The 26,320-nt window shown below is 41.6% G+C and overlaps 1 protein-coding gene across 10 annotated transcripts in view; it reads left to right on the top strand.

The window, feature by feature from the left end:
- The window catches only part of LOC110937795, a 47,115-nt gene extending 21,202 nt beyond the window's left edge, over positions 1–25,913 (top strand). For 3 of the 10 annotated variants that reach the window (XR_004890802.1, XR_004890803.1, XR_004890804.1), the window contains exons 2-4: positions 24,574–24,652; positions 24,735–24,876; positions 25,653–25,913. Coding sequence is in view for 5 of the 10 variants with exons in the window: in XM_035988755.1 (XP_035844648.1) it covers positions 24,638–24,652; positions 24,720–24,876; positions 25,653–25,801 (321 nt within the window). In the remaining 5 variants the exon portion in view is untranslated. The other 7 variants (XM_035988755.1, XM_035988756.1, XM_035988758.1 and 4 more) reach the window with 5 other exon arrangements.
- The last annotated feature ends 407 nt before the right edge of the window (positions 25,914–26,320 follow it).

The raw sequence follows: 26,320 nt of genomic DNA on the forward strand, positions 1-26,320 counted from the left end.
CTTATACGTGTTTACTTGTACCCAACTTGACCCCTACTTGGTAACCATGCTAGGACGTGGTGACCAACATACTTAACCAAGTAACGTATCATACCGAGCAACCCAAGGTGAGTTCACAACTTAAAAGCATGCGTCCCGGTGGTTTGGGACACGAGACTAAAACAACCCTATCCCCTTGTAAAGGGGATACCGTCTACATTCCTTCCCTAGTTATTGGGAACAAACTTACTTTATCTTCCCTTGTATTGGGAAACCTTTTTAGTTAATTACTGTTTATACGGAATGCAATCAACGGCACTAAACGCAACTCTATCACTCAAGTCCCTACTACATAATACCGATTAGTCGCCGGTGCCAGGCGAACGGGTTATTAGTTGATAGCGCTATTTAGGTCTTACCAGCCTCACACCGTGCCATGGTATGGGATCGGTCGTGAACTAATGTACTCAGGCATCCGTCAATGATGATAGAACATTGACATCGGGGCATCCTGCGGAAACGCATTCGGTTACCTAGTGTTCGGTATTGGAAAAACAGTTTAGTCGCTAACTTTTGGGGTAGCTCCCCATGGCATGTATAAACGGATAAATTAACTGGTGAAACAAGTTTTTGGTAATTAAAACTGGACAACTAGTGAACTCACTCAGCATTATTGTTGACCCTTTACTGCATGCTTTGCAGGTGGCCAGTGACTGGAGCAGCTACTTGGGATGTGTAGTGGTCGTCTGCCCGTGTGTTGGGCATTTATCATGTTTACCTTATGAACAATGTTTAAAACTGTTAATTATGCTTCCGCTACATTTTACTCTGAACATTAAGACTTGAACTCTAAACTTAACACTTGCTAATCGTATGGTTAGTAAGTACTACTTTGATTATCAATTTAGTTATTCAGTATAATTGGTGGCTGGATCCTGGTCAGTCACGTCCTCGAAGCGGGTGTTATCCGCGGGTGGAATTTGGGGGTGTGACAGATTGGTATCAGAGCCATTGGTTATAGTGAACTTGGTTTTAAAAAGGGGAAAAATCTTTTTGAGAAAAACCAGACTATAACCCGTGACTCGTGACGACACTACACTCCAACTACAAGGCTCGACTTATCTGACCTCATAGCTCGGACCCATATTTACTTGCTTGGTTGTTTTATGCTTTCTGCTTTATTATACGTACTAGTTGCCTGATTAGATAGATACATCTTCTCTCTTCTATCTTATTCTCGCTATGTTACGACACCACACTCATACTATGTTTTCTGGTTATGAAGACAATGAGTGGACGCGGACGAGGAAACATCAACATGACTCAGGCTCAGTTCACTAGCCTGCTCAACACTGTGGCTGCAGCTTTCGCAGCTCACCCGATAGGTCAGCCTGCACCTGTGCAACCACGTGTTTGTACCTTCAAGACCTTCATGGATTGCAAGCCTCTTCCGTTCAGTGGCACTAAACGGAATGCAAGTGTTAAGTTTAGAGTTCAATCTGTCACACCCCCAAATTCCACCCGCGGATAACACCCGCTTCGAGGACGTGACTGACCAGGATCCAGCCACCAATTATACTGAATAACTAAATTGATAATCAAAGTAGTACTTACTAACCATACGATTAGCAAGTGTTAAGTTTAGAGTTCAAGTCTTAATGTTCAGAGTAAAATGTAGCGGAAGCATAATTAACAGTTTTAAACATTGTTCATAAGGTAAACATGATAAATGCCCAACACACGGGCAGACGACCACTACACATCCCAAGTAGCTGCTCCAGTCACTGGCCACCTGCAAAGCATGCAGTAAAGGGTCAACAATAATGCTGAGTGAGTTCACTAGTTGTCCAGTTTTAATTACCAAAAACTTGTTTCACCAGTTAATTTATCCGTTTATACATGCCATGGGGAGCTACCCCAAAAGTTAGCGACTAAACTGTTTTTCCAATACCGAACACTAGGTAACCGAATGCGTTTCCGCAGGATGCCCCGATGTCAATGTTCTATCATCATTGACGGATGCCTGAGTACATTAGTTCACGACCGATCCCATACCATGGCACGGTGTGAGGCTGGTAAGACCTAAATAGCGCTATCAACTAATAACCCGTTCGCCTGGCACCGGCGACTAATCGGTATTATGTAGTAGGGACTTGAGTGATAGAGTTGCGTTTAGTGCCGTTGATTGCATTCCGTATAAACAGTAATTAACTAAAAAGGTTTCCCAATACAAGGGAAGATAAAGTAAGTTTGTTCCCAATAACTAGGGAAGGAATGTAGACGGTATCCCCTTTACAAGGGGATAGGGTTGTTTTAGTCTCGTGTCCCAAACCACCGGGACGCATGCTTTTAAGTTGTGAACTCACCTTGGGTTGCTCGGTATGATACGTTACTTGGTTAAGTATGTTGGTCACCACGTCCTAGCATGGTTACCAAGTAGGGGTCAAGTTGGGTACAAGTAAACACGTATAAGACACACTTAACATAAATGCAAATAACCACAGTAGCAGGTATATATATGCAGCCCAGTCAACAGAAAGTCCAACACATAACAGTGGGGTTATTGGGCCTAAACAGTTACACAAGCAATCCAGATAGCAGACAATCCAACAAGTACATTGGCCCAATAACGGCCCAGTCGAGACAAGGATGACTCGCAACCAAGGTTGCGACTCGCAACCGAGGTCTCGGTTCGTCATGCTCTGGTTGCGACTCGCAATCAGAGATTCCGACTCGCAACCGGCGGTTCCGACAAAGCAGTGGTGGTTACGACTCGCAATCGGATCGATACGCATTGATTGCGACTCGCAACCGGGAGGTCTTCGACAAATCTTGGTGCGGTCTCGAGTAGCAACCAAAGGTTGCGACTCGCAACCGTGATAACGTGCATGGCAATCCCTTCTAGAACCTGTCATTTTGTACGAACCAATAGAGATGCATTTTCATGAAACCAATATGTACCATTTCCACTAAAACATGTTTGTTTGTCTGATCATTAGCCAAAACAGATCAAATATACTCATTTCAAAAATATTTCAAAGGCATTCAAATTGTTCTTCATGTTCATCATCATCATTTTTCATAATATTCAAGCAATAATTATAACCAATCCTCCTAATAAGCTGAAATTCATTCAAACAAGACATACTATTAAAAACCCAAAACCGTGCACTTAAAACCTCATAATCAAGCCCTTTATATGATCATTCAAGCAATTAGCACATATCCGAAACATAAAATTATGATGACCACAATCTATCTAAACTTCCTAACAAACTGAGATGCACACAAACCGGAATCACAATAATTTGCAAAGCAACAAGCATCTATTTAATCATCAATATCAACAAGCACAAGCCAATAACCATGCTATCTAACATACCGCTAATAGTAATCAAGAACCATATTAATCAACAAAACACTAACCGGTAGAGATTCAAGGTGTGTGGGTTCGATGAATGAGCTTTCGGTTGGTGGTTCCGAGCTAAGCCGAGTATGTTCTTGATTTGGTTGAACCCGAGAAGAAGAAGAGGGATTGTAGTGTTGTGCTAGGGTTTAGGGTTTAGTGAAGAAGATGAGAGGAGAGTGTGAGAAGAGAGTGTGTAAAATGATTAAGGGGGGTGGGGTTGGGTTTATATAGTGTACCGAGTTGGGCTAGGGGGGTTTCCGGGTTGGGTTCTCGGTTACAAGGCCCAAACGGCCCAAGTGCTTCACTGTTCACTCGAGACCGTGGTCTCGAGTCGGGTCTCGGGTTTGGTTCACATATATATAACACTTATATATATATATATATATACACATACGTAAGTCGGCATATAACACATAATAACAAATAGTTTTTCATACATTTTTACTGTTTAGTCGATTACGTACACGTTTGTTACATCGAAAGGTTATCCGGAAAGATCCGAGGTGTCACATTATCCCCAAGTTTTAGGAACTTTCGTCCCGAAAGTTAAGGCAGCCACTGTTAAGCTAGTGTAAGTGAAAGCGTTTCAACGGGGTGTCACATCATCCCCCCATTAGTTTGGAATTTCGTCCCGAAATTCGTTCGTAGCTTCAGTGCTGGGATTTTCGTTAGGGAACAACTGGGGATACTTGTGCTTCATCTGGTCTTCCCGCTCCCAGGTATACTCTGGGCCACGTCGCGAGTTCCAACGAACTCGTACAAGAGGTATCTGGCTACGTTTGAGGATTTTGATCTCTCGATCCGTGATCTCAATCGGTTCCTCAGTAAAGTGTAGCTGTTCGTCAATCGTTAGTTCCTTAAAAGGAATCACAAGTGTTTCATCCGACAAACACTTCTTCAGGTTGGATACGTGAAAAACGTTGTGTACCGCACTCAGTTCTTCAGGCAGGTTCAATCTATAAGCGACCTTACCGTTCTTCTCGGTAATTTCGAACGGTCCAATGTATCGCGGATTAAGCTTGCCCCGTTTACCAAAGCGGACCACACCCTTCCAGGGTGAGACTTTAAGTAGAACCCGGTCACCGACCTGGAATTCCAATGGTTTCCTACGCTTATCAGCGTAACTTTTCTGACGGTCACGAGCTGCCGCCATGCGTTGTCTGATCTGGGCAATCTTTTCCGTTGTATCTACCACCATCTCTGGGCCCGTGATTTGACTATCACCGATTTCTGCCCAGCAGAGAGGTGACCGGCATTTACGACCGTACAATGCCTCAAAAGGTGCTGCCTGAATACTAGTGTGGTAGCTGTTGTTGTAAGAGAACTCCACTAGCGGTAGATGCTTCTCCCAGTTCTTGCCAAAATCAATCACACACGCTCTAAGCATGTCTTCTAGAGTTTGGATGGTACGTTCGGACTGTCCATCCGTTTGCGGGTGATAAGCAGTGCTCATATCCAAACGTGAGCCAAAGCATTTGTGCATAGCTTGCCACAATTCCGAGGTAAATCGAGCGTCTCGGTCGGAAATAATTGAGGTTGGCACTCCGTGCCTCGAAACTACTTCCTTTAAGTAAATCTCCGCCAGGGTAGAAAACTTGTCTGTTTCCTTAATAGCCAGAAAGTGCGCGGACTTGGTCAATCGATCTACTATTACCCAAATAGCATCATTTCCGCGTTGAGATCTAGGTAGCCCTGTAACAAAGTCCATGGAAATTTGCTCCCATTTCCATTTCGGGATTTCTGGTTGTTGGAGTAGACCCGCTGGCTTCTGGTATTCTGTCTTGACTCTCGCGCAAGTCAAACATTTGCTGACGTATGTTGCTATGTGGGCCTTCATACCAGGCCACCAATACGTAGTCTTCAAGTCGTGGTACATCTTGTCCGAACCAGGATGTACTGAGTAGCGGGACTTGTGGGCTTCGTCCATCACGAGTTCACGTAAACCTCCAAAGAGAGGAACCCAAATACGCCCTGTTACATAGTAAGCACCATCTTCTTTCTGTTCCAATTGCTGTCTCGATCCTCGCAGGGATTCAGCCCTGATGTTTTCCGGCTTCAATGCTTCAACTTGAGCATTTCGAATCTGGGTAGGGAGGTTAGACTGAATGGTAAGTTGTAGTGCTCGCACGCGCTTTGGTATAGTGTCCTTTCGGCTGAGGGCGTCTGCCACGACATTGGCTTTGCCCGGATGGTATTTGATGGCGCATTCGTAGTCATTCAAGAGTTCGACCCATCGACGTTGTCTCATGTTCAATTCCTTTTGCCTAAAGATATGCTCGAGACTCCTGTGATCGGTGTAAATAGTGCACTTGGTACCGTACAGGTAATGTCTCCATATCTTGAGGGCAAAGACCACTGCTCCTAGTTCCAAGTCGTGCGTCGTGTAGTTCCTTTCATGCGTCTTGAGTTGTCGAGAGGCGTAGGCAATAACTTTCTCGCGTTGCATTAGCACGCAACCGAGTCCATGAATAGACGCATCGCAGTAAACCACAAAGTCGTCAGTGCCTTCAGGCAACGAGAGAATAGGAGCGCTACAGAGGTTATCCTTAAGCCTCTGAAAAGCAGATTCCTGCGCTGCATTCCACTTGTAGGCGACGCCTTTCTGAGTAAGAGTCGTGAGGGGTTGTGCAATCTTTGAGAATCCCTGAATGAATCTGCGGTAGTAGCCTGCTAAACCCAAGAATTGACGAACTTCAGTGGGGGTCTTAGGTGTAGGCCAGTTCTTTATCGATTCGATCTTGGCGGGGTCGACGTGAATTCCGTTCTTATTAACTACATGGCCGAGGAAATGGACTTCTCGAAGCCAGAAGTCACATTTAGAGAATTTGGCGTACAGTTGCTCGTTGCGAAGGAGCTCGAGGATAAGGCGTAGGTGCTGTTCATGCTCTTCTTGACTTTTCGAATAAATCAGAATGTCGTCGATGAACACAATCACAAATTTGTCGAGGTAAGGCTTACATACGCGGTTCATAAGATCCATGAACACTGCAGGTGCGTTGGTCATTCCAAAAGGCATGACGAGAAATTCGTAGTGACCATAACGGGTCCTGAACGCAGTCTTAGAGATGTCTTCGTCACGTACCCTCAACTGATGGTAGCCTGATCGCAGGTCAATCTTAGAATAGTAACTCGATCCTTGCAATTGATCAAACAAATCGTCGATGCGCGGGAGAGGGTAACGATTCTTGATGGTAACCTTGTTCAACTCACGATAGTCGATGCACATTCGGAATGTGCCGTCCTTCTTCTTGACAAAGAGTACTGGGGCTCCCCAGGGTGATGAACTAGGACGGATAAATCCTTTATCCAATAGTTCTTGTAGTTGCGTAGAGAGTTCCTTCAGTTCTGCAGGGGCTAAACGGTACGGTGCACGAGCTATGGGTGCTGCTCCAGGAGCTAGCTCGATTTGGAATTCAACCTGACGGTGAGGAGGGAGTCCAGGTAGTTCCTCAGGAAATACCTCGGGATAATCGCGTACTACAGGAAAATCTTCAATCCTCTTTTCCTTGTCGTGGGTATTAGTGACGAGTGCTAAGATAGCGGTGTGCCCTTTCTGTAAACACTTCTGGGCTTTTAAAAGCGAAATAATGCCTGTGACTTCTCCACCTTTGTTGCCTTTAACGATAAGGGGTTGACCAGAACGGCGAGGTATACGAACTGCTTTCTCTTGACAGAGGATCTCAGCGCGATGGTTGGATAACCAATCCATACCAATGACGACGTCGAAGCTTCCAAGTTTGACAGGGAAAAGATCGATACTAAACGTATGGCCAGACAATTCTAGGGTGCAGTCGTGGATCACATGCGTGGCCTCGATGTTCTTACCATTAGCTATCTCGACGGTGTGCTTAGAACTTAATAATGCGGGCGAGTGCTTAAGTTTCTTACTAATGCGAAGGGATACATAACTGGCATCGGCACCGGAATCAAATAACACAGAAACATAACGATCATCAAGTAGGAACTTACCCGCCACGACGTTAGGGTCGTTCCTTGCTTCTCCAGCTCCAATCACGAAAGCTCTTCCCCTTGCATTCCCAGCATTGTTGTTTTGCTCATTGTTCCCAGCTCCCTGATTGTTGTTACGATTTTGATTCAGTTCAGGGCAATCTTTTCGCATGTGCCCTGTTGCCCCGCATTTAAAACATGCTCTGTTGTTTCCTTGCTGTTGCTGCTGGGGTTGTTGCTGATTCTGCCTTGCCGGGAACTGACTTCTACAATCCTTTGCTTCGTGCCCCATCTTGTGGCATCGCTGACACTGACCCTTGTTGCATGCCCCATTGTGGTGCCTGTTACACTTGTTGCACTTAGGGTAGTTTCCCCGGTAGCCACCCTGTTGCTGAGTGCCTTTATTGTTGTCAGTCTTCCTTTGCTGAGCTGGGGCTTGAGTAGGGTTAGCATCCTTGCCCTGATTTCCATCCCACTTTCGTTTTCCATCACTGGAACTTCCTTCCGCAGCACTGATCCTTTTGGGCAACCTGCCCTCTTCCACAGCCTGATCCGTGAGTTTGTGAGCAAGTCGAACGATCGGCTGAATGGTAGTGTGATTGGCTGAAGTTACATGGCTTCGGATTTCTGGAGCCAGACCCTTGATGTACAGTTCGATCCTTCGATACATAGGTCGAGACATGTTTGGACAAAGAGCAGCATAGTCGTTGGACAGCTTGGTGTAGGTCTCAATCTCTGACCCAACCATCTTGAGTTCATAGTACTCATTCTCCAGCTTGTGGATGTCATCCCTGTGACAGTACTCTTCCTTAATCATATCCTTGAAATCTTCCCACGCAGTAGCGTTAGCAGTCTCCAAACCAAGCATTTGAATTTGCGCTTTCCACCATGAAAGTGCGCTTCCCTCCAGAGTACCAGTAGCAAACTTCACCCAATTAGCAGGGGGACACTCGCAGACAGCGAAAACAGCCTCGACCTTCTCGATCCAGTGCAGGAGTCCTATGGCACCCTCAGTGCCACTGAACGGAAGAGGCTTGCAATCCATGAAGGTCTTGAAGGTACAAACACGTGGTTGCACAGGTGCAGGCTGACCTGTTGTGAGGAGCGAAATAGGTTTAGAGGCGAAAAGACGATGTGGCGGTAGGATCTAAACATCCTAAAACAACGAGTTTACCTATCGGGTGAGCTGCGAAAGCTGCAGCCACAGTGTTGAGCAGGCTAGTGAACTGAGCCTGAGTCATGTTGATGTTTCCTCGTCCGCGTCCACTCATTGTCTTCATAACCAGAAAACATAGTATGAGTGTGGTGTCGTAACATAGCGAGAATAAGATAGAAGAGAGAAGATGTATCTATCTAATCAGGCAACTAGTACGTATAATAAAGCAGAAAGCATAAAACAACCAAGCAAGTAAATATGGGTCCGAGCTATGAGGTCAGATAAGTCGAGCCTTGTAGTTGGAGTGTAGTGTCGTCACGAGTCACGGGTTATAGTCTGGTTTTTCTCAAAAAGATTTTTCCCCTTTTTAAAACCAAGTTCACTATAACCAATGGCTCTGATACCAATCTGTCACACCCCCAAATTCCACCCGCGGATAACACCCGCTTCGAGGACGTGACTGACCAGGATCCAGCCACCAATTATACTGAATAACTAAATTGATAATCAAAGTAGTACTTACTAACCATACGATTAGCAAGTGTTAAGTTTAGAGTTCAAGTCTTAATGTTCAGAGTAAAATGTAGCGGAAGCATAATTAACAGTTTTAAACATTGTTCATAAGGTAAACATGATAAATGCCCAACACACGGGCAGACGACCACTACACATCCCAAGTAGCTGCTCCAGTCACTGGCCACCTGCAAAGCATGCAGTAAAGGGTCAACAATAATGCTGAGTGAGTTCACTAGTTGTCCAGTTTTAATTACCAAAAACTTGTTTCACCAGTTAATTTATCCGTTTATACATGCCATGGGGAGCTACCCCAAAAGTTAGCGACTAAACTATTTTTCCAATACCGAACACTAGGTAACCGAATGCGTTTCCGCAGGATGCCCCGATGTCAATGTTCTATCATCATTGACGGATGCCTGAGTACATTAGTTCACGACCGATCCCATACCATGGCACGGCGTGAGGCTGGTAAGACCTAAATAGCGCTATCAACTAATAACCCGTTCGCCTGGCACCGGCGACTAATCGGTATTATGTAGTAGGGACTTGAGTGATAGAGTTGCGTTTAGTGCCGTTGATTGCATTCCGTATAAACAGTAATTAACTAAAAAGGTTTCCCAATACAAGGGAAGATAAAGTAAGTTTGTTCCCAATAACTAGGGAAGGAATGTAGACGGTATCCCCTTTACAAGGGGATAGGGTTGTTTTAGTCTCGTGTCCCAAACCACCGGGACGCATGCTTTTAAGTTGTGAACTCACCTTGGGTTGCTCGGTATGATACGTTACTTGGTTAAGTATGTTGGTCACCACGTCCTAGCATGGTTACCAAGTAGGGGTCAAGTTGGGTACAAGTAAACACGTATAAGACACACTTAACATAAATGCAAATAACCACAGTAGCAGGTATATATATGCAGCCCAGTTATTGGGAACAAACTTACTTTATCTTCCCTTGTATTGGGAAACCTTTTTAGTTAATTACTGTTTATACGGAATGCAATCAACGGCACTAAACGCAACTCTATCACTCAAGTCCCTACTACATAATACCGATTAGTCGCCGGTGCCAGGCGAACGGGTTATTAGTTGATAGCGCTATTTAGGTCTTACCAGCCTCACACCGTGCCATGGTATGGGATCGGTCGTGAACTAATGTACTCAGGCATCCGTCAATGATGATAGAACATTGACATCGAGGCATCCTGCGGAAACGCATTCGGTTACCTAGTGTTCGGTATTGGAAAAACAGTTTAGTCGCTAACTTTTGGGGTAGCTCCCCATGGCATGTATAAACGGATAAATTAACTGGTGAAACAAGTTTTTGGTAATTAAAACTGGACAACTAGTGAACTCACTCAGCATTATTGTTGACCCTTTACTACATGCTTTGCAGGTGGCCAGTGACTGGAGCAGCTACTTGGGATGTGTAGTGGTCGTCTGCCCGTGTGTTGGGCATTTATCATGTTTACCTTATGAACAATGTTTAAAACTGTTAATTATGCTTCCGCTACATTTTACTCTGAACATTAAGACTTGAACTCTAAACTTAACACTTGCTAATCGTATGGTTAGTAAGTACTACTTTGATTATCAATTTAGTTATTCAGTATAATTGGTGGCTGGATCCTGGTCAGTCACGTCCTCGAAGCGGGTGTTATCCGCGGGTGGAATTTGGGGGTGTGACATAAACCCCCATAGACTTGAAAATTAGAAGTGTTCGCTCGTTCATAGGATTCACTGGAAATACATCTGCCTCGGCTTTAGCAAGATCAGGAATCTGATCATCTATTAACATCTGCAGAAAGCGAGGATATAACCAAAACTTGGTGTTTGTACGCTGTTTATCAGACGGAAGAGGCCTCTGAGAGTTCTCCTTCAGATTGTTGAAAATATACCGAGAGATGTTGAACGGCTTGTTCAGAATCAGCGCCGTAAACAATCCTGTCAGATCAATAGGAGACAGATCATACCCAGAGCGTTTGTTGCTTAGGCAATGAATGAGGATGTGCAGAAGAAACTTGTATTTAAGCGGCAGATATTTCTTGTTGATTTGATTGGCAAGAACGTTGTCGCTGTACTTGAGTCTTAACAATAATCCCCTTTGACACTGCAAGTCTATTGAAGTTGGATCCTCAGAATTATCACCAAGTCGAAGACGTTCCCTGATTGAGTTCTCAGTAATAACTACTGGCTTTTCTGCGACGATTGCCCTGATTACTTCCTGATTATCCACTGTTTCCACCCCAGCGGTATTCCAGAATGCCTTGATATGTGATTGATAGGCGACATGCTGTGTGGTGATAGCATAGTTGATTCGCGCCCGATGAAGATATTCCATAATCCCAGCAAACTCAGGACTGATGCCTCCTTCTGGTTGTAAGTACGCCACCATATTATGTCTAGATTCAGACATAGCTTCCAGTTCAGATTTCACTTTCTTGGTGGGTTTGGCCCGTTCAAACTTAACTTTTGGTGCCATTTCTGCACATCACAATTACACGTAATAAGCACGGGTCAAACAGTCAACATTGAGTTTCACACTTAGAAAAATTTTCAATTTCTTGAAAATTTCCTAAGTGTTGAAACTATCGAAGGATACATTATGTCCATCGAAGGATGAAATGTGGCACGAAGGATGAAACACAGTTCGAAGGATGATGAATGATTCGAAGGATGTTGATCCAGCTCGAAAGATGCTGTTTATCTTGAAAGATGTCAAACTTATCGAAAGATCATCTTTCGAATGATCAAGATATTTTGAAAGATACCTTGATCTTTCGAAGGCTGATCCAACGAAGGATGATCTTTCGGGATATCCATTATCTTTCGAAATTCACCTCGAAAGATGCTGTTTGGCACATCTCTCGAGGTGATGACTCATCATCTTCCCTCGATCTCATCCGGTGACTGTTCATCGGCTGAAATTTCCGGTGAGTTTTCCGGTGATTAAATATTTTTCCGGTGACAGTTATATCTATGTTCAAGTCAGTTTTTATAGCAAACCAAGACTAACATCATCACCATTTCAAAAACATCAACCATTTTAAACCAAACCAGATCCTGATCACAATCTATCACTTAAACTTTACCCAAAACCTAAACTCCCCTGTTTTACCCAAAACCAAACCCTAACAATGATTCAAACACGAACATATATAAAACAAGATTCAAAAACACAGATGATACACATAAACATGTACAGAAACACTACATAACACATCGACATATACATTAACAACTGGTTCAGATTTTCAAAAATCAAACAACATTTGAAAATAAAAACCATGATCAATGAGATGTTTATTGTTTTAGTGTTTCAATGTTTTGTTAGAAGATCAAAGTATGATCATCCTACCAAATGATGTTATCAAATCCTGATATCAGTAAGTTAGATGAAAATTTTGGCAGAGGTTCGAGAGGTTTTTAAGGTTTTTGAAACGGATAATGAAACATGAAGAAGAAGACACCCTTTTATACTCCACCTTGAAAGTCGAACCGTCTCGAAAGACACAACTCTACTCGAAAGATGGACAGCTGTCACGAAGGATCCCTTTTTGTTCGAAGGATCCAAATATTGTTCGAAGGATCCAGATATTTGAAGGATCTGGATCGAAGGATCCCAGATATTTATGAATTCTTCGAAGGATATCCTTCGATATAAAGCCATCTTTCAAAAGTTTGGTCAACTCGAAGGATCACTTGGTCAAATCTTTCGTTGACCAAGCATCTTTCGACAGAGATTGTTTGACTTTCATTGACTTTCTTGACCATCTGATCTTTCGAGGGCCATTGCTTCCTCGAAGGATCAGATTTCCACCAACACTTGGATTTTTGGGGAATTTCCAATTTAACCCTTCAAATTTGAGGTTTTCCAAAAATGACCATTTTGAGAGGTTGTCCATTATGAAGTACAGCAAGGTTAATTTTATGAAGTATTTCGGCTTGTCAGGTATCGGATCGAGCACCAACATCATTCAATCAAAAATAAGGTTAAATTAAATTTTTTTTTTTGGATTTTGAAGTTTGATAAAATAAAAAGCAACAATTTTGAAATCCTTTGAATGTTATCAAACGACATCACCGCTAATGTCGTGCTGATATGCACCAAACGACAAAAACTGTTTAAAATTAAAGCAGTAAATTAAGCAGAAAGTAAATATGTACAAACACAACAATATTTTTGCGAGTTTCTGGCGAAGAGAATCATATCAGCTTGCGGTCTTTTGTCAAAACACACTTCCTTTTAAAATTCTTTTACAGAAGCGGATAAGTATTCTACCACAATTACCGATATTGTTGTCCACTTAAACTCAACGATCAGGTGTAATCATAATACAATGAGATACGTTTAAGGTATGATTTATACTTACCGACCGGTGTTCATCCACTCACGACACATTCCCGTATCAAGGTATGCACGAGAGTTCATCTTACTGGGGAGTATACCATTTATCATCCGTTTTTGACGTATATATATACAATGTGAACAAGTCACTTATTTGAGTTTGAAAACAAGCCCTATGTGATAGAATCACTTATTGATGAGGAACTTGATTTTCGATGCATGAGGGCACAGGAGCAAGTCCGTGAACAGGTCAGTACTTCCGTACAGCAGAGAGACGAACTTGACTCCCGGATAAATGTGATATTTTATCACTTATTTGATTTGGACATGTGATTGTTGATCACTTATTGAGGTCGAATGCAGTATGAGATATGTACACGTATGTATGGTATCATGGAAGAACTTAGACTTTGTCTTTTATAGAAACAACCATGATACCCAGATGATAAACAGCATAAACCCCGAATATCTCAGAACCTCGGCAATCTATCAAACGAAATTTCGGTACCAAGACCATATGCCAATGAACGGTTCCCACGCGGTTTTCAGTCTGTTATGTTTATATCTCCTGCATACTTTAAAATGATCGTGAGTCTACCGGTACATCATTAGTAGAGCTACTTATCATTTTCTTTTTCTTTTGATTTCTGGAAACATGTTTCAACCGACCTCTGATGTAATATCACTTTCTCTTATATTGCCAAGAAACTCATTTTTGTTTTTCTATTGTTTTTGTGTTTTTCTGAATTTTCTCCCCCTTAAATGCAGAAAGTAAATAAATTAAAGACATATTTTTGTATTTTTGTGGTTTTTCAATGTTTTTGTATTTTTCTTGAAACTTTCTCCCCCTAAAATTCAAAAATAAAGAAAATGAAAAATATTTTAGGATTTTTGGTTTTTAGAAAAATATTTACAAAAACGATTTCCTGATGTCGGTTACTCTTGCTTCACCTTAATGTCGTTTACCAAAAGTAAATAATCAAATCTTGATTTATCAAATGCTTTGGTAAAAAGGTCGGCACGTTGGTGGTCGGTATGAATATGAACCACATCGATAAGTCTCTTTTCAAAGCAATCACGTATGAAGTGATATTTAATATCGATGTGCTTCGTTTTCGAGTGCTGTACAGGATTTCTAGTGATCTGTAAGGCAGCCTCATTATCAACATAAATAGGAGTAGTTAGGAATTCAAAACCGTAGTCCCGCATCTGTTGTTGGATCCATAGAACCTGGGAGCAGCAACTAGACGCAGCAATGTATTCTGCTTCACATGTAGACGTAGCCACACATGTCTGCTTCTTGCATTGCCAAGTGACTAGGCGATTGCCTAAGAACTGACATCCTGCTGTAGTTGATTTTCCATCTTTCTTGCAGCCGCCGAAATCAGAATCACTGAAAGCTTTAAGATCGAAGTTATCATCCTTAGGATACCATAACCCGGTGTCAGGGTAAGTCTTCAGATAACGAAAGATCCTTTTGACAGCAGCATAGTGAGAGACCTTCGGATTCGCTTGATACCTAGCGAGAAGACAAGTTGGATACATAATGTCGGGTCTTGATGCGGTGAGATACATTAAAGATCCAATCATAGCACGATAGAGCGAAGAATCCACAGCATCTCCTTCGTCATCCGGAGTAATTCCATGATTCTGAGGAAGAGGAGTAGAAATTGGCTTCGAATCGGACATCTGGAACCGGCTCAAGATGTCCCCGACGTACTTGGTTTGATGAATAAAAATTCCAGATTCGGATTGATTTACTTGCAAACCCAAGAAAAACGTCATTTCACCCATCGCACTCATCTCGAATCGATCTTGCATCACCTTTTCAAATTCTTTACACAACTTATCATCGGTAGAACCAAAGATAATGTCGTCGACATACACTTGTACCAACAGAAGATCTTCACCATTCTCTTTGATGAAGAGGGTACAGTCGATCAAACCCCGTCTAAAACCATTGCTGAGCAGATAGGTAGACAACGTTTCATACCAAGCCCGAGGTGCTTGATGAAGACCATATAACGCCTTGTTTAGAAGTAAAACCCTGTCAGGATGTAATGGATCTTCAAACCCCGGTGGTTGCTCGACATATACTTCCTCCTCGACTACTCCGTGTAGAAAAGCACTTTTGACATCCATCTGGTACACCTTAAATTTCTTGAAAGATGCATAGGCTAGAAAGATTCTAATAGCCTCCAGACGAGCAACAGGAGCATACACTTCATTGTAGTCAATGCCTTCAATCTGACTAAAGCCTTGGACAACCAACCTTGCTTTGTTTCGGACAACAATCCCACGGTCGTCCTTTTTGCACTTGAACACCCAGCGAGTTCCGATCTTTTTGTAGTTATCGGGCCTATCAACCAATTTCCATACGCCCAATTTCTCAAACTGCTGAAGTTCTTCTTGCATTGCTTCCACCCAGGAATCATCCTTCAATGCCTCTTTCCAAGATTTAGGTTCTTCTTGGCTAACGTAGCAGGCAAAGGACCATTGATTCTGTTGTCCCGATTCTCGTATCTCAGCATACAAGCCAGCATTTTCGTTGTTTCTGATTTGATTTCTTGTCCTTACACCACTGAGAACATCACCTATTATATTCTGCTGAGGATGAATGTTATGAATTCGGGTTTCAGTAACTTGAGGAACTTCAACATTTGACCTCAAGTTAGTAATATTTAAATTCCCGATATCATTCTGAAGCTGGTGAGTTGTAGAAGATGATGCATTTTCTTCTTGGATAATTGGCGCAGACACTGGATCCGTTGCTTCTGAAGTACCTTGAACCGGACGCAGTGCTTCACCATCATTTGCATCAACATACTCCTCATCTTCCGATGACAAATTGTAATCGACAGCATCATTAAACACCTCATTTGAAACGAGATTGTTGACAGAAGAAGACGCTTGTGAGTCAACAATGATTGGACGAGCTAACTGAGAGCCAGTCGCATTCTCGCTTTCAGACAACATTTGAGCAATTGCATTATCATCATCAAATGTAGGCAGATTGAATGAGTCGAAAAGACCATCATAATCGAACATCCATGGTTCACCAGAAGGCTTCGGAGGATTAGAATATCTTTGGACTCTTACTTCACCCCATTCTTCAATCCTTTTGGTAGTCAGGTTCCATACTCGCAGATTAGGAGTAGCATACCCAAGGAAATAACCTTCGATAGCTTTGGCACCAAACTTCCCATCAGGCTCAATCATGGTACATGGTGCACCAAAAGGTTCTAGATATTCCAAGTCAGGAGTCTTCTTGTGTAGGAGTTCGAAGCACGTTTTCCATGTCTTTTCACTGTGAGAACCCTGTTTAACGTGTAGCAAGCTGAGGCAACAGCTTCAGTCCAGAATCGAACTGGAAGCTGAGACTCAACCAACATGGTTCTTGCAGTCTCTATTAAGGTTCTGTTCTTTCTTTCAGCGACTCCATTTTGTTGTGGCGTGTACCGAGAGCTGTATTCATGAAGGATTCCTTTTGCAGTGCAAAACTCATCCATAACCCTGTTTTTGAACTCGGTACCGTTGTCGCTTCGAATTCGCCTCACCTTTAGAATATACAGATTTTCCAACAGGGTGATCAAATTCTTCAGAATTTCTGGAGTCTCGCTCTTGTGGACCATGAAGTCAACCCATGAAAATCTTGAGTAGTCATCAGTAACTACCAAGCAGAAAACTTCTCCGTGCACACTCTTGTGTTTGACAGGGCCGAAAAGATCCATATGCAAACGCTCGAGTGGCATGTTGACAGTGTTAACCTTCTTCAATGGATGAGATTTCTTGGTCTGCTTTCCCTTTTGACACGGCACACAGACATCTTGAAGTTGAAAGTGTTTCACATTGACACCTCTCACCAAGTTGTTTTTGACAAGGTGATTCATTTTTCTGAGGTGAATATGACCCATTCGTCTGTGCCAAGAGATTGTCTCCTTTTCAGTGGCCTTTGAAACAAAGCAAGTAACTTGTTTGGAATTCGTTACTGCTTGGCTCATATCAAGGACATACAAATCATTCACCCTTGGAGCTGATAAGAGAATCCATTCTGGGGGGATCTTGAAACCTGGCTTCAGCACATAACAACCGGCATCATCAAAATGCACGGTGAACTTCTTGTCGCAGATTTGAGAAACACTCAAGAGATTGTGATCCAATTGCTTCACATAATTGATCTTGTCGAAACTCACAATCCCATTAGAGATCATTCCCTCGCCGGTGATATAACCTCCCTTATCTCCCGCAAACGCAACATATCCTCCTCTTATACTTCGCACATCGAAAAGAACACGATAGTCGCCAGTCATGTGCCTGGAAGCCCCACTATCAACAATCCAAAGACTATTAATAGTTCCTCCTGGAGCCGCCTGCACATGCAATTAACACATCAGTTTGAGAGGGGGACCCAAGCCTTTGTTGACTTGGGTCGTCCTTGATCATCAAGGAAAGTGATCTCAATCACTTGATGATTAGGAAATAAAACTTCTGGTGCTCCCCCTGACTTAATTACCTGTTTTTGTTTCCAAGCTTGTTTTTGTTTACCAGTATTTGAATTAATTGTTTTTGTATTTACTGGTTTTACACTTGTAGATTTAGCTTGTACAGGTTTTTCATTCTTGACCTCTGATTTTAAGGCCTTCTCAATTACCTTTTTGTTCTTTTGTTTTACCTTCTTTTCCTTTTCTTTCAAGACACGTGGGTCTTGTTTCGGGGAAACCGATTGTTTTTGGTAATTGGTTTCTTGAGGAGCACTTGTTTTTCCTTTCAATTTTTGCAAGTATGGGCAGTATCTTACAATGTGCCCAATTGTTCCACATTCAAAACACATTCTCCGCTCTACAAACCTCGGAGAAACGTGTTGATGACCAGACGAAGAACCAGATACTGAAGTTTGTGATCTAGATGTGCTTGGACCTAAGTCACATCCGTTTGTGTGTTGGGTATAATTGTTTTGCTCATTTCGTTTCAAAATTCTAACTTGTTTTATAAATTCATTGTTAGATTTGTTTTGAAATGTTTCAAGTTTGTCCGTACCCGTTGATTCAACAAACTTCACTATCGGTTTTTGTTTCTTAACAGGGGCTTTCCTGTTTTGCACCTTTTGAACCTTAGATTGTTCAACCTTAGATTGTGGAGCTTTAGGTTGTGCAACCTTAGGTTGTGGAGCCTTAGACTGTTCAACTTTAGGTTGTTGAACCCTTGGTTGTTCAGTCTTAGGCGACTGAGCTTTTGGTGCTTGAACATTCTTGTTCTGAGCCCTCTTTTCTTGTACCTGCCCCTTACCCTTTCCAGAATTCACCTGTTGTTTTCGCTCAAATGGCAGTTTTTGGTTTCCACATTGTTTTCTAATTTGTTCACGTGGAACTGGTTTACATTGAGTGACAGTGACTTTGTTACCTTTGTTTCCCAAAAACTTATCAGTTCGTCCTTCAAAAATTTTCTCAATTAAATCTTGATTTACATTTTTGATTGGAAAATCTCTGTCAGAATAAATTTTGCTGTCTCCCTTGAGCGTATACAACAAGTTATTCTTTTCACTGCTAGGTACACTGGGCTTCATTGCCTTTGGTGTTTCAGCCTTACTCGGTTTCACTGGTGGATCACACAAGATGTGATTCTCAATTGGAATGTCTGATGTAACCGAGTTAGACTGTGGCTTCACAATTTCTTCAGATTCATCGTCTGAAGAGTCAGCATCCTCAATGATGGGAGGACTCTGTTCCTTTTCACACGATGAATTTTCCACATTCTCAGAAGCTGATTGTTCCGAGGAAGATGTACCAGTTTTGAACCCGAGGCCTGCAGCAAAGTCATCTCGCGCAAGTGGCACAGTAGGTTCAAAACGGGGCATATCCTCGTCATCAGGCTGTTTTGAATAATTGTGGCTCATTGGGGGAGGACATTTTTTGTATCCAATACAGTTTTTATCCCCCTTTTCCTTCTGAACACTGATAATGTGATCCAAAACAAAGCGGGAATTGGAATAACTGTCCAATTTCTGCTTGATTGCATCACACTCGCATCGAGCTGTAGCTAACTCCACCATTTGTTTCTCAATTGTGTCAATTAAGTTATTTAGCATGTTGTTTTCTCAAAACAGCCTTTTGTAATTCAGAAACATCATGTTTTAATGACTTAATTGTTTCTTTAAATTCTTTTTCATTTTTGGTTAAAAAGAAGTTAGCTTCAGATGCTTTGGCAAGATCAACAATCAATTCTTGATTGTGTTTTTGTGTGATTTCAAACAGACTTTCCTTTTCTGCATATTCTAGACATTTAGCACATTCAACAACAGCAGAAACAGAGTCAGGTTTAGAATCACATACCTGTGAGGTTTGTCCTTCAACATGAGCCATGAAGGCTGTAAGAAAAGAGAAAGATCCGTCTTCAGAGAAAAATTGAGAAAGCTTCTCAGAAGTTCCAGCAGCTTTCTGGCAAAGAATAGACCTTCTCTTGCATAATGCTTCAGCATCAGCCAATAATTCATCAACCTCCAGATCTAAAGCATCACTTGATATATCACCAGTATCCAGTGATTCACCATCAACACTTCCACTGTAACCCGAGCTATCTTCATCTTCTGAAGATTCACCAGCAGACACGGGTTCTTCAACCTTTTCAACTACTTTGGCATAACAAGCTGTGCCACCATTACCTCCATTACCTCCTTCTCCAAGCTGAACACTCCAGTTACAAATCTCATCAGCTTGAACAACTAATCCTCTGTGGGAATTAGAGTTTGAGGATCCAGAAGTATTTCCTCCCACGGGAACTAATTGTCTGTCAGAATTGTTCTGTTGTTGCTGAGGCTGTCTTTGATTCCTGAAAGGATTCTGATTGCCTTGCTTGGGTGGCTTCTGACATTCCCGTTTGAAATGACCCTTTTCACCACAGTTGAAGCAGGTGACAGCATTTTTATCAAAACCATACTTGGTGTTGTTATTACTTTCCAAGCTGGTTCTCCCCGTTCTTTCCATAAACTCTTTAGCTCTACGGATAGCACTAGCAAGAGCCCACTTTATATCCATCATCTCAAACTCTTCTTTATCAACCTGCTGATAATCTTCGTTGGTTAGGTTGATATTTCCAATCTGACCCGCAACCAACCCACAGTAGGCGCTAACCAAGGTGTTCAACATCTCCATATGTTCCTTGGCTATCTCAACACTGACTTTTGAAAAATTGGAAGTATCCAATCTGACAGTGTTCGGATTGGAAGTAGCTTGAAAGCTTGAAGAACTTCCATAAAATCCCTGCTGTTGTGGTTGTTGCTGTTGAGCTCTGTTAGGATCCAGGAAAGACGGTGGAGTGAATTGTTGAGCTGTCTGCTGTTGTTGTTGTTGAGATGAAGAATCTGGTCTTGAATACATCATTGTGTATGCTGAAGGATCAAATTGATTTGCTGTTGGAGGTCCGGTGTTGGAGATGAACGCTGTTTGAAGCTTAGCATGCTGAGAAGCTGGCTTTTCTCCAGTAATACCACCTGCAATCCCAAAATACATCTCGGGATTCTGAGGAGTGGTTGTTCTTTTCGCCTTGAGCTTTTCTTCAACATCTTTGTTTTCCAATTTCTGGATTAGCTCATAAATGGTAATTGTATCCAGAACACCGTTTTCCTTGAGAATCTCAAGATAACTGCTCCACTTTGCTGGTAAGGCATCAGCAAATCTCCTCACCATATCTTGTGGAGTGGCAGAGACTTTGAAGGCAAACATTTCACTCAACAGATGGTGATATCTTGTAGACAATTCTGATAGACCTTCATTCTCCATGCAGGTAAAACCTTCAAACTCTTTCTTTAGCAACTCCTGCTTGATCTTTCTTGATTGAGCATTTCCTTCACACCTTAACGTGAGCATATCCCACAAACTTTTGGTAGTCGTACAGTAGACGAATTGGTGGTATATATCTCTGTGAAGAGCCTGCGTGAGAATCATAAATGCTTTCTTTTCCAATTCAAACTTCTTCTTATCTTCATCAGACAGTGTGCTGTAAGTTTCTGGATTTGATCCTGCAACTTCCAACTCATTTTCAAACGAAGTGAAGAAACACATCCATAAGTCTTGACCTTGCCCCTGAACATAAGTTCTCAACCTTTCTTTCCACCATCCCCAATCATTGATGTGATTAAGCTTTGGCGGTTTCATGCTTGTACCAGTTTCACTATCGTTCTGCATCATTGCTTGAATGCTGTTACTTTGATTAGTGACCAATGCCCATTGATTTGCCGTTATCATTGCAGCTTGAGTTGGGGCAATAGCCTGCATCCATGCAGTTTTGTTGAACTCTGGCGCAGATTGCGTGGTTGATGATTGCGTAGATGATGACTGTGGAGTCAAAGTTGTCGTAGTCCACGCAGAAGGATCCCATTGACCATTTGTTCCCATTTTATAATTAATATATTAGGTGAAAATAAATTTAGAAAATTGATTTTCACAAACTATATTAAAACTTGAAAAATGACAACAGCCAAAGGATAAGGATCGAAAGACCTGAAATCACAAACTGTTAAATTCAAACAGATAAGACTCGAAAGATGGCCCGAAAGATAACACTGTTCGAAAGATCAACAGTATTCGAAAGACTACTGTTGAGTTTTCGAACAAAAACTTCGAAAGATTCCCCTACTCGAAGGATCCTTATCTTTCGAAGACAAACAGTAACTCGAATGATGGATCTTTCGAGAAGATTCCTTGACTCGAAAGATGGCACACTGACTTCGAAGGATTGTTCGAAGGATAGTTATCTTTCGAATCTCCTGAATCGAAAGATGATCTGTCGAGCTCGAAAGATATCTTTCGAACACACTCTGACACACTGACACAAGGTTGACTGAAAAGTGACAGGTTGATGTGGTTGGTGAACCACCTTTCGGCAGAAAGGATGTTCTGCACAAACTTTTCACCAACTTTCACCAACTTTGAAAATTTTGCCAAAAAGGGAAGCTTCTTATCCACACCTAGCAACCGGAATATGACCGGAATATTTGCCGGAAAATAGCAAACCTTTCAAGACAAAATTTTAAGTTACCCAATCCTTCCCACACAACACCCGGTTAGTTTAAAACACGTTTTTAAGACTAGAAAGTCCAGAAACACACTAAAAACGGGAGTTAAACCAAGAAAACTTTTGTCCAAACACAAACCAAGGTCTTGCACAAACCCGGTTTAACAAGGAAAAGAGCCCTGGCTCTGATACCACTTGTAGGTCCCTCGGAGGTTGAGGTTTAACCTATTCCTTGTTATGTTTAACCCACTAGCAAGTGCGGAATCCAAGCTAGCAAGCAAACCGGAGTTTATATGAAAGCAAAGTGAACAAGAGAAAGAGTAGACAAGCAAGTATCAAAGTTTTCTCTTGTATTTCAGTGGACACGGTTACAGACCTTGACCAAACTGAAAATACACTCTTACAAGACCTTGTTTCACACACAAAAGCTCTCTACTGTGAATACAAACTTTGGACAGAACTATTTGTGAAGTGAAACCCTCATGGATATATATACCCATATCAGATTCCCATGCACGAAGGATAGAGATCCAGGTCGAAGGATCATCTGTCGACCAGAAAGACTATCGAAAGATCTCGAAGGATCTAAGCATACCTCGAAGGATGGTATATCCTTCGAGGTCCACAAAGATACTTCGAAAGACATCTTTCGAAGTCATCGAAGGATACTAAACATCCTTCGATGACATCCTTCGAGACAGGTCATCTTTCAACTACTAAGTGTTGAAGTTTGGCCAAGTCAAACCAGGAGGATGGTTGACTTGGTCAAACACATATTACAACACATATTACAACACATACAAGACGTAAACACAACCGACAAAAGACATCGTTTTATACATTACAAAATATAGACAAAGTACAGACACAAAGTGCACCAACAGTGTGTCTTTGTTTATACTATATTCCAAGCAGTTGTTCTTATTACGCGTTTAGATTTCTTGCATGTGCAGATTCTAAAGGCTAGGAGAACATGGTCGATGACAAGCTCTGGAATGAAGACACGACGAGAAGGCGCTCAAAAGATGAAGATGATCGAGTTGCCGCTGGCCATCATCAACACCACAAGGATCTCACTTCATAAAGATAAAGTCTTTTCACGAGCATAACTCAAGGGGGAGCTTATGTTAAGGGGGAGTTTGTCAACACACTTCCTATATGATACGGGTAGTTTGTTGATACACTCTCTGCTTTCAAGACGTGAAGACTTTGAAGATCCTCCGACTTTGAAGACTTGAAAGGACATCGAGACGAGTCTACAACTATAGAAGATAAAGACAAAGCTACAGCCAAGGGGGAGTTTGTTGGTGCACTTGTGTCTGTACTTTGTCTGTATTCGGTCACGATGTAAACGATGTCCTTGTAAGTCATGTAAGTTGACCAAGTCAACCGTCCTCCTGGTTTGACTCAGTCAACAGTAAGTAAACTTGATGAAAGTTGTCTGGCTCGAAGGATGAGTGATCGAAGGATAATGTAGATCCTTCGATCACCTCGAAAGATATGCTTCGATTGATAGACCTCGAAAGACTATCCTTCGAGGTCCTTGCTGATCTTTCGAAAGCATTGTATCCGAAAGATGATCCTTCGGACCATCTATCGGATCCTTCGAGCAGACCTGCTGTGTATGGGTATATATACCCATGCAGTGTGTTGTGTTAGACAGTTCTGAGAGTTCACATAGGTGCACACACCGAAAGAGAGAGAGTCTTCTTGAGAGCTTTCTGTCCGGAACTCACACACACACTTTGAGAGTTTACAAGTTAGGTTTGTAAACATTGTGCTTGTAACCGAAACCTTCATTTGCATTAATACAAGTTGTGTTAATCGGTGAACCCTTGTGTGTTGTGTTTATACTTGCTTAATCCCGGTTTGCTCGCTAGCTTGGATTCCGCACTCGCTAGTGGGTTAGTATAACAAGGTTTGAGGTTCGTCATCCGACAAAAAGGGACCTACATTATACCATTTTAATTACATGTACAAGTCAAAAAACCCAAGGTACAACATTTTTATGCAGTAAAACGCCTAAGTTACATGAGGTGTGCGCCTCAGGCCAAAAAGCCCACAAAAAAACATAAAAAAATGCGCCTTTTGGTCGCTTCCTGTAATTACACAAGGCGAGAAGCAAAAAAGCCCCAGGCCCTGCGCCTTGTTGCGCCTAGGGCGCCCTTTTTAAAACCAAGATTCAGATGCGCGACTCATGATTGATTTCAGGAAAACTAGGGTTTCGTAAGTTGAGATTCCGGCGATCTAGGGCTTAAACAAGCTTTCTCCAGCAATGTCCAGCAACGAGGTGAAAACCAGCACCCGAAAAATGGGTTTTTTTTTTTTCCGTTTTCATGTATTCTTGAGTTCATCAGATTTCGATTTTTCAGGATCCGTCTACGATTTTGATGTTCCTAACCATTTATCTATTACACAATTGCACATGTATTAGTTGTAATTTCCCCTTTTCAAGAACATGGTGTTCGAGAGGGAGAGGCCGCGAATGGAGTTTACTTCATATGGGAAGGCGAGGTAACTTTTCTCTTGTGCAACGTGTGACTTGTAATTCTAGAATTTAGATGCATATTTGAGTTTGGTTTATTCTAGATATGTAATATATCTAAACAATTTATAAACAAAATCTAAACACAAAAGTAACTATATATGATCAAGTGTTTGTATTTGGGGGAGTAGCCGCTGACTCACTACATTTACTAATTTACAAGTTTTCTGTCAATTTACACATTTTGTAGTGGCTGTTTTAGCTTCTAAAGAAGAGCGCATTAGTCGGTTTACATAATAAAAAGTACAAGGGTTAAAGCGGTTCTCCAGATTTCTTGGTTTTAACAAGCGCGCCTTAGGCGCAAGGCAAGGCGCGATTTATACGTAAAGCGCAATTGAGACGCAATTTTTTATACGTAAAGCGCAGTTGAGACACATTTTGTAATGGCTGTTTTAGCTTCTAAAACCATTAATAAAGAATTGTTTTGTAAGTTGGTTACAAGTCTTGAAACCTTGTTAACTGTTCAAGTTTCTACCAAAATTTAGCTTAGTTAGGCGAAATGCCACTTGTTGTAATTTCTTTTGTTGCCTTGAATTAAAGGTTCTCCTAATATATTTCTAGATTATGCGTCGATAGATATGAATTGGATCCGGAGGTTGAAAGTTGGGTAACGGGTCAAAATGGGTTTCGCATATGCTTATATCAAAAGAGAATTGAAATTCTTATGTTGTAATGTTTTAACTTAAATTGTTTATTTGATGATATGTCTTATATGATACAAATGTTGTTTTAACTTTTGTTGTAGTTCATTGCTTGACAACTACTGCACCAGAACAACTCACGTTTGCTCTACAATGGTCTATGAAGCCTTTGGCATATGTTGGTGTCCCAGTGGCTAAAGTTATTCTTACTCTCATATTGCTATTAAGATTTAGCAACCTTGTATTTTATTAGGTGAGTGGAGGACTTAGTTCCTTGCTGTTGGATGTAGCTTACATGTAGCCATGTAGGTGGATTTGAACAAAGGTATTATTACTCATGTTGATACTAAATTGTTAATTATCAATTCTTTTAAGCCATTCATACCTAAACAAAACAATCGACAAACTAACAGAAAACAAGGATCACCCTGCAAATCGTCAACCCCGCCGCAATGCGCGGGTAAACAACTAGTACATATATATTTATACTAGTTTATAACCCCGTGTATTACACGGGCTGAATAAATAAGTTTAGATACAAAATAATAAAACAATAGTTCTTTAAAAACCTCTTTTATTGCACGGGTTGAATAAATATAATTTTATATATTAAATAATAAAAAGTTATATCTATAAGAACCATATTGTACGAGTTGAATAAATGTAATTTTATATACCAAATAAAAAAGTTATATCTTTAAAACCACGTGTATTACATGGGTTGAATAAATGTAATATTGTTTACCAAATAATAAAATAATACATCTTTAAA

This window comes from Helianthus annuus, chromosome 4 (assembly GCF_002127325.2).
Source record: "Helianthus annuus cultivar XRQ/B chromosome 4, HanXRQr2.0-SUNRISE, whole genome shotgun sequence".
Classification (NCBI taxonomy): Eukaryota; Viridiplantae; Streptophyta; class Magnoliopsida; order Asterales; family Asteraceae; genus Helianthus; species Helianthus annuus.